Source organism: Rhinoderma darwinii, chromosome 2 (genome assembly GCF_050947455.1).
Source record: "Rhinoderma darwinii isolate aRhiDar2 chromosome 2, aRhiDar2.hap1, whole genome shotgun sequence".
In the NCBI taxonomy this organism is placed as follows: Eukaryota; Metazoa; Chordata; class Amphibia; order Anura; family Rhinodermatidae; genus Rhinoderma; species Rhinoderma darwinii.
The window spans coordinates 337,050,919-337,060,291 of NC_134688.1; the positions used below are offsets into that span (position 1 = coordinate 337,050,919).

At 39.2% G+C, this 9,373-nt stretch overlaps 1 protein-coding gene across 1 annotated transcript in view; it reads left to right on the forward strand.

The window, feature by feature from the left end:
• The window catches only part of CD34 (CD34 molecule), a 99,087-nt gene extending 90,459 nt beyond the window's left edge, over window positions 1-8,628 (forward strand). The window contains exons 7-8 of the mRNA XM_075853681.1: window positions 5,449-5,610; window positions 8,140-8,628. Coding sequence (XP_075709796.1) covers window positions 5,449-5,610; window positions 8,140-8,322 — 345 coding nt within the window. The 3' untranslated portion in view covers window positions 8,323-8,628. The remainder of the gene's footprint in view (window positions 1-5,448; window positions 5,611-8,139) is intronic.
• Window positions 8,629-9,373: the final 745 nt, after the last annotated feature.

Here is a 9,373-nt window from a genome sequence, read left to right on the forward strand (position 1 = left end):
CAATTGCGGGTCTCCGATGGGGTGTCATGGCAGCCGGGGGCTTGATAAAAGCCCCCATGTCTGCCCTGGACATATGCCTGTTAGGACGCGCCGGAGGCACGTCCTAACAGATTGCCTGTCAGATTTACACTGACAGGCAATAATGCTCTGGTATACGAAGTATACCAAAGCATTATAGCAGCGATCGGAACATCGCACAGTAAAGTCCATAAGTGGGACTAATAAAATAAGTCATCAAAGTGAAATAAAGATTATTAATAAAAAGTACAGTAAAAAAATAAATAAAATCATTTTTTTCCATAAAAAGTGGTTTTATTTAGTAAAAGTGTAAAAAAAAAAAAAAAAAGTACACATATGTGGTATCGCCGCGAAAAACGCAAAAAACCATGGCCAAATTGCAATTTTTTTCCATTGCCCCCCAAAAAAGTCATAATAAAAATGAATCAATAAGTCCCATGCACCCCAAAACAGTACCATTCAAAACTACGTCTTGTCCCGCAGAAAACAAGCCCAAAAAATCACTACATTGATGGAAAAATAAAAAAATTACGGCTCTTGGAAAGCGATGATGCAAAAACAAATAATTTTAGTTCAAAAGTGTTTTTATTGTGCAAAAGTCGTAAAACATAAAAAAAACCTCTACATATGTGGTATCGCCGTAATCGTACCGACCCATAGAATAAAGGTAACATGTTAATTATGTCACACAGTGAACGGCATCAATTTAAAAACGCATAGAACAATGGCGGAATTTCAGGTTTTTGTTATAATCCCCCCCAAAAAGGTTAATAAAAGTTAATATAAAAATTATATGTACCCAAAAATGGTGCTATGAAAAAGCACAACTAATCCCGCAAAAAACAAGTCCTCATACAGCTATGTAGATGAAAAAATAAAAACGTTATAGCTCTTTGAATGCGACTATAGAAAAACGAATAAAATAGCTTGGTCATTAGGGCCTAAAATGGGCTGGTCACTAAGGGGTTAAAAAGCCTTTGCCTCTTCTGATACCACCGTGTGTACATAAACACTGGCAGGCATCTGTCACCAAAAAAGGATAATTTTTGGACCATTTTCAATTTTTAAAAGCATAAAATATCCGACAGTGCAGTGTGTTTTTAAACAGGCTGTTTGTTACCACCGGCTACTATCTGTTTGTCCATAGCCATATATGTTGTTGTCACTTTGACATTAGTGCTAGAGAGCTTGAGAGGGGTTGGATGCAGTCCCCTTATACAAGAGTTTTCAGGGGAATCGGGGCACTTTTGATTTGGACAAATTTATATTGAATCTAATAGCTGGTTTGATAGAATTGGACCTGAAACTAATTTTGTGAAATTCGCTCATCTCTAGTGATAGATATTTTAGTGAAAATCATAATGCCAATGTGAACACAGCTTTGAAACTACAATTTAGTCATGGTGCAGCTTGGTGTGTCTTTGAATGACTTGGCTGGTTTTATTATCAGTTTTCTGTGGGAGACTGCAGTTATAAAACAGTGTTCGAACCAAATCCAATTTTTTATATTTTTTTGCCCTTCTTAACTAATGGCTTTACGCAGTTTGATGTTAGATTGTGACTACTCTGTGTGATATTGCAGCCATAAGACAAATGTTAATAATATATTTGCCCCAAAAATAAATTGCATTTAAAAAAAAACATTTCTAAGAATTTTCTCAAGTATCTCAAGCTATTCAAACCAGACATCAAATGAAATGGCGTACATAGAAGAGAAGGGAAGCCACATAGCAAAGTTCAAAATGGGCCCCTCATTATGGTTCCAGGTTTTGCCACCGAGGACAAAGGTGTTTTTTCCTACACCCACATCCTTTCTATGACCCTTAGGCCAATTTCCCACTCCCTGGCTAGTACACAATGCTGTTCCACTGGAGAGGGCAGTCTTGCACAGGTTCTCACTACCCAGTAGCAAACCGGATGGGACCAACCAGCTGGACCCTCTCTTTCCAAGGACCCAATAGCAGTTGCATGGTCGGCCTTTATACACCCCTTGATCATATCTAAAGTGTCTGTCACACCAGGCAGTCACTGCATGCACAAGTAAATGGAGAAAAAATACTCTTCTCAAGATCAGCTTCATCTATCAAGGGCTACAAAATAAGACAGAGGTTATCAAAGTATTTTAGCATCTGAGGGCAGTACAGCATAGCAGATCTGTCAGCAGAATACTTCTGCAGATCCCATCTGTATACACAGTTCATTGTATTAGGCACAGTATGACTAGTTTAATAACCTTTAAATGGGATGGATCCGCCCAACATCTTTGGCTCCAGTGCAAAGAGCAAATTAATCCAAAAACCTAGACAAATAGAACAATGCTCAACAGGATTCACAGTAATAACGTTATTGGTAACATTTAGCTCATGAAAATCTGTTAGCAATTTGCATTGGCAGCCAGCAAAGAACTTCATGTTTCCATAACTTATTCATTTGGGTGGATTTTTGTTATCATATATACTATGCTATATTCATTTTGTTTATTTCACACAGAATTCAGGACATCCTTCTGACATTTCTGTTAAATTTAGGGTTCACTCCTGTTCCTGTTGTGAATATCCCTAAACCAGTGGGATTATTAATACCTATGCCTAAATGTCTCTAATCTTCATGTGATCAGTGCAGGCATTTAAAAAGGTCCAGTGTCTGAAGATCCTGTCTGTCCAACATGCTTTTATAACTGTTCATTTTATTGGCAGAGGCATTAGGTTCAATGAGCCCAACACTATTCTTAAAGGAACAGTGTCACCCCAAAAAATATTTTTATATCAGTTTGATGTTAGTGTTTTATTAAAAACGTTTGTATTTATTTGTGTGTTTGTGTGTTACTTTTTTTTATTTTTTTACTTTTTCTTCCCTATGGGGGCTGCCATTTTTTTTTCCATTTCTGTATGTGTCGATTAACTGTATGTGTCTAGTGACCAGTGCTGGGAAATATTATAAATTAGAATCTAATTTATAATATTTCCTGACTCGTGAAAAAAATAAAAAAAATTAGAACAATGTTTAATCACCTACACACTAATTGTTTAACTAAAAAAAAATAATAAATTTTTTCCTAGCAACACATTCCCTTTAAGAGGTGTGTTCCAGCAGGAACAGCACAGGAACTTGTTTACAAGCGGTCATACTAGTTGTGTACACAAGATCTAATACTTACAGTGCAGTATATGCATACCTCCCAAGACTGTTAAGGGAGACACTTATGTGGCACACTTAGCGGCACATTTTTTTATTGTTAAGCCACATCTCTAACCCTGCCTAAACCCTGTATATACACACCCAGTCCCCTTTGTGCCCCCACACAGTAATAGTGCCCTCCTTTGTTTAACATGCAGTAGGAGTACCTTATATACTTTCAGAGTACCCTCTTTTTGTGGCACACAATAATAGTTTTCCCACACAGTGATGATAGCTCCTAAGTCCTCCCTCATAGTAATGATGCCCCCTTAGTGCCCCCACACAGTATGCCTTCATTATGCCCTACATAGTACGATGCCCCCGTAGTGCCCCCACACAGTATAATGCCCCATAGTGCCCCACACAAAGTATAATGCCCCTACACAGGATTATGCCCCATAGTGCTACCCCACAGTATCATGCCCCCATAGTGCCCCCAAACAGTATCATGACCCAATAGTGCCTTCTCACAGTATCATGCCCCCATGGTGCTACCCACACCGGAAAATGCCCCAATTGTGCCTCCACACGATACCATGCTCTCAAAGTGTCCCCACATAGTGTCACACCCCTATGGTGCCCCCTACACAGTATTACGCCTCCATAGTACACCCAAACAGTATCATGCACCCATAGTGCCTCCCCACACAGAAAAAGTGCACCTAAAATTAATACCCACCTAGCCTTCCCCTTCCAATTACAAATGGAGCAGATCCCTCTGAATAAGATCCACGGACTGATCCTTCATTATCTGTTTTTAACAAAATAGTGAACTCGCTAACTTTACAAATCCTTAGCATTATTTGCATTACTTGTGCTAATGCTGAGTTACTGAATACAATATAGCCGAGAGGTGCATTTAGATTTTTGCTGGTTGCTACTGACTGTTTGTCAAAAAAAATAAAAACAACACCCTTTAGGTTCTGTTCACAATATCATTTAGAGCCTTCGCCAGGGTTTCCGTAAATTTTTCCAAACCTGAACCCTGCTGAACCCTATTAAAGTCAATGGAGTCTGTCAAGTTTTACCAGTATCTGCTTGCAAACAAAGTCGGTATATTGTAGCTGTCATGATTCTGTTATAAATGGAAGCCATCATGAGGCTAATGTGAACAGAGCCTAATACTTTAGCTGATTCCTTAAAATGCAAAGCTCTTTGTTTCCCTGAAATCTATGAGAATTCGTTTTTCCTTATCAGATTATTGTACAGTCCCAGGATGTAAATCAGCAGAACAAACTACGCCCAAACACAGAACAAGCATGAAATGCTGGAGAATGTGAGCTTTGAAGCCAGTAGAATTGTAAATGCTCCTCTGCCTGAGAATAAGCTTTAATAGCTTTAGTTCAGGATATCATAAGTAATGTAATTTATTTAAAGAGGCTCTGTCACCAGATTTTGCAACCCCTATCTGCTATTGCAGCAGATCGGCACTGCAATGTAGATTACAGTAACGTTTTTATTTTTAAAAAACGAGCATTTTTGGCCAAGTTATGACCATTTTTGTATTTATGCAAATGAGGCTTCTGCCCAGCTTCTGCCAGATCACGCTGTGACGTCACTCACAGGTCCTGCATCGTGTCGGACGAGCGAGGACACATCGGCACCAGAGGCTACAGTTGATTCTGCAGCAGCATCAGCGTTTGCAGGTAAGTAGCTACATCGACTTACCTGCTAACGCCGATGCTGCTGCAGAATCAACTGAAGCCTCTGGTGCCGATGTGTCCTCGCTCGTCTGACACGATGCAGGACCTGTGAGTGACGTCACAGCGTGATCTGGCAGAAGCTGGGCGTTCTGAAGAGAAGTGGATGATACTTCTCATCAGAACGCCCAGCTAGTAAAAGTATTAAAAACGCCCCGATGTACGCACATAATACACGCCCACTTGGACTTGTACTTTTAAACACACCCACTTGGACTTTTGCAAGCCTCATTTGCATAACTACAAAAATGGTCATAACTTGGCCAAAAATGCTCGTTTTTTAAAAATAAAAACGTTACTGTAATCTACATTGCAGCGCCTATCTGCTGCAATAGCAGATAGGGGTTGCAAAATCTGGTGACAGAGCCTCTTTAAAATAGATTATCTACACAGTAAAAGACCAATGCCTCCATGTAACTTCATATTCACATTTTACACATTTTAATATTTTAGCCTGGACATGTAAACTCATGGCAATGAATGCACATTACAACTATCTGTTGAGTTTCTACAGCCAGATTTTTAACCATTTTATATAATTTCTCATTTACAGTTACCCACCGAGACGAAATGGGGACAAGTTTCTGATCATCAAACAAGATCACAGAAGACTATGATTGCCTTAGTCACTTGTGGTGTTTTGCTGGCTGCTTTTATTCTGGCTGGATACTTTCTTTCCAACAGAGAGAGCTGGAGTCCTGGAAGACAGAGACTGGTTAGTTTATACAGCTGGCAAAGTGACAGTTAATGCCAATTATCACATTTTGTTCTCTCTATTTCATTACCTAAAATACAGAATCAGGTTAATGTGTTCCCAAAGCTAATAAAGAATTAATAAGCTCTTTCTAACATTTGGAAATTCTGCGAAAGTGAAGCATATAAAAACCTTGCCTTCACAAGGCATCTCTGGATCTATGATAGCAATATGACAAGGCTTTGTAAAATACCCAATCTTATCCCCTATATGTAGCAATGTGTAAACATTTGCAAATTTATAAATTGTAAATTATGACCCCGATGAATCAATTTGCTTCATCTGTCGGGCTTGGGCTTTGTTTACATCACCGTTTTTCCATTTCCGTCAGAAGTATTTTCACAGCAAGAATATCATAATCTGCTGTGCAATATTTGCCATAAAAAATACCGGAACAGACAGATCCCATTATAAGTTTATTCGAGCAATCGGGATTGGGATCCATTTGAAAATAGATCCATCATAGCTGTGTCATGGCTCCATTATGATCGGAAGCCATGTAGTTAGTGTGAACCTTAGGGTATTATACCAAAATGATACATATGCAATGAAAGACTAACTGTAAACATGGCTAAGACAAGTAAAACATTTGTTTGTAGAGTGTAGTTTAATGAGTATAACAATGTAAAGATGGCTTTCCTACTCTATCCTAATCCCCAAAACCAAATAGTTTTTTTAAAGGACGTTGAGATACAGCACTTTATTCACACCAAAAGAAGCATAAAGCTGTCTTCGGACATCTGACTCATTTTGTATGCTCAGCAAGAGCACTACTAATGATCAAGTTGGGGGACAATGTGATCCTATGCGACTTCTTCACCTGCCTACCCCTTGTAGGCACAGAGTGTATGGTGTCATCTTAAGGTGTGTTCACATGTGGCAAATTTGTTGCAGAAACCTCAGTGACTGTCTTATTCATCTGAATGGCTGCAGGAACAACCCCATTCACGTGGTACAGATTTTCTTTAGCTAACACTAGCGGCGTTACAAATAGGCTGTTATTCGGCAAGATACGCCATGCCTGACGACCAGCACATTATCCCTCCACGTATTACACATAGTACTGACACCCCATGTACTATTCACAGCACTGACCCCTATTCATCACATTTATTTATTTATTTTTATTACATTATTACACAGTTCTGACACTTTCATACATACATATTTATTTTTTACCATCCATTCACACCCTAGCACTTCACTGTCACACATTTATCGCACACCTTTGAGCACTTAGTCCGCCACTCCCCTCAAGACTAGTGGGAGGGGCTATCACTATTTAATGCACACTCCTTCTGCAGCATTCTTTGACCCGTCTGCGTCCTGATGGGAACGGGTTTTCACCCACCCACCTACCTAGTGAGTATGGCCTTTTTTGTGGTTTTGATGATATTTATGTCCCATTTTTTCTGTTTGCAGTTGCAGAAATTTCCACAACAAATATGTTGTGTGTGAATATATCTTTAGGCCGGGTTCCCATAGCACCCACAGAATTTCCGCTGTGGAAAGCAGTGCTAGTAAGAGAAATAAACCTTTCATACTTACCCCGGCCGTAGTAATCACGACATGTCCCTCCGTTGACGTGAAGTCCGGCCTCCCGGGATGACGCTGCAGCCCATGTGACCGCTGCAGCCTGTGATTGGCTGCAGCAGTCACATGAGATGAAACCTCATCCCACGAGGCTGGCTTGGAAGGAGGACAGAAGAAAGTGTCGTTATGACAAAGCCTGTGTTGTAAGTATAAGCTTTTTTTCTTTTTCTGAGTTTCGATTTTTGCGACGGAATCGTTATGATTCTGCCTCAAAAGTCGCAACACTTGGCTATTTGTTGCAGGTTTTACATCCTTATTGTATTCATTGGGAAAACCCCTCAACATTAAAGCAAGGAAAACGCAGCATAAATTGACATGTAACGTATTACAGACAAATATTTTTGACTAAGGAACATCTTTAGAACATACATAAATACAAGAAGGATATTTTTTCCCCATTAAAAACTGTACTATAAATTAAATGTTAACATGTAGTGATACAGTAGTGGGTGCTTCATGAAAAACCTCAAGGAAAATGAACCCAAAAAATTTTTGTTACCAGAAATTTGATGTAATTGTTAAGCGATGTGTCATAATTGAATAAAAAAAAAAAAAAATGAGCACTCGGTTGAGCGGTTTTATACCTTGGTGCAGTTCACTAAACAACTGTATTTAGTTTTTGAAACAGTGGACATTAAAATGTTAATAGTGTAAATAAATTTGATATACAGTGCTCTACTAATTTTATATTTCAACATTTAGCGCTCCTTTCCATTGTTTCTGCTTAATATTGAGTGCAAAGCTTAGTGCATGTCAAGTCATGTGTAGATCATTAGATGCTGCTATTTTTCCAACAGCCATCATGATTTTTATTTTTAATGCATGATATAGCTTGAAGCTTGATTGGCTGTAATGTCTTCCACACTAACCCTGCTTGCTGTTTGTATGTCTGTATAGGGTGAAGACCCATACTGTACCGAAACGGATAGCCAAGGAAACACTCTGGTATCTGTATCTGCCCATGCTCAGGACAAACCGACCAGTGGGAGCCGGGAGAATGGAACAGGTCAAACAGTCTCCCCTGCTGCAACTAATGGGCATTCAACTAAGAAACAAACTGTTTCCGATACTGAACTATAAGTGTGCTACACTTATACATACAATATTGTTGCTCATCAAGGGAGATACAGACTACGCTATATGTTATTTGATTATGATAGATGAGGGTTGCTAAAAACCTATTATAACAAACTGCAGCACCACAGAGAAAAAACCCAATCTAAAATAAATCATGTACCCGTTCCTTGTTGATTTTCTATCACTTAACACCATAATGGTGTGTTTTAATGATACAGACATAGAGATTCAATTTGTGTTACCCCATAGACTACCCCTACTACATATATAAAGATGAAGGTGCATCAATAAACTATTAAACAGGCTTTAGTAAGCCTTTGTATTCTCTTTATTCCTAAGCTTAAAAGGTAACTAAACTTTCAGAAAACTTCTGACATGTCACAGTGACATGTCAGAAGTTTTGATCGGTGGGTGTCTGAGCACTGAGACCCCCACCGATCGCTAAAATGAAGCTGCAGAAGCGCTCAGGTGAGAGCTGAGCTCCTTGGATTCTACTTGGCTTTTCTCAGAAAGCCGAGCAGTTGGTGTACGGGCTCAAAAGAAAGTCTATAAGCCCGTACACCGACTGCTCGGCTTTCAGAGAAAATCTGATCAGAAACCAAGCAGCTTAGCGCATCTGCAGCTTCGTTTTAGCGATCGGTGGGGGTCTCAGTGTTCAGACCTCCACCGATCAAATCTTCTGACATGTCAGTATGACATGTCAAAAGTTTTCTGAAAGTAAAGTTACCCTTTAAAAATAGTTTATCCAGTGTATCCACAGCCTAGGAGGCTATAATTTGCCTGGTAACTAAACCATACAGTTTGGATAATGTATAAAGTTAGTTATACATTATAAGGAATGCATATTTGCTTTGACATTATGAATTATAATAATGTGACAGCTTATACATAACTCAGTAAATCCAAGGCAAGACATGTATTCTTCCATAGATTATAACAGATGTGGATGAAGAATGGGGAGTTCCTCAGTCATGGACATCATTTTAATAAAGAGATAACAAGCAGAGGCATGATTTGGGGTTCCTGGGCCCCAATGCAAAACCTGTAACAGGGC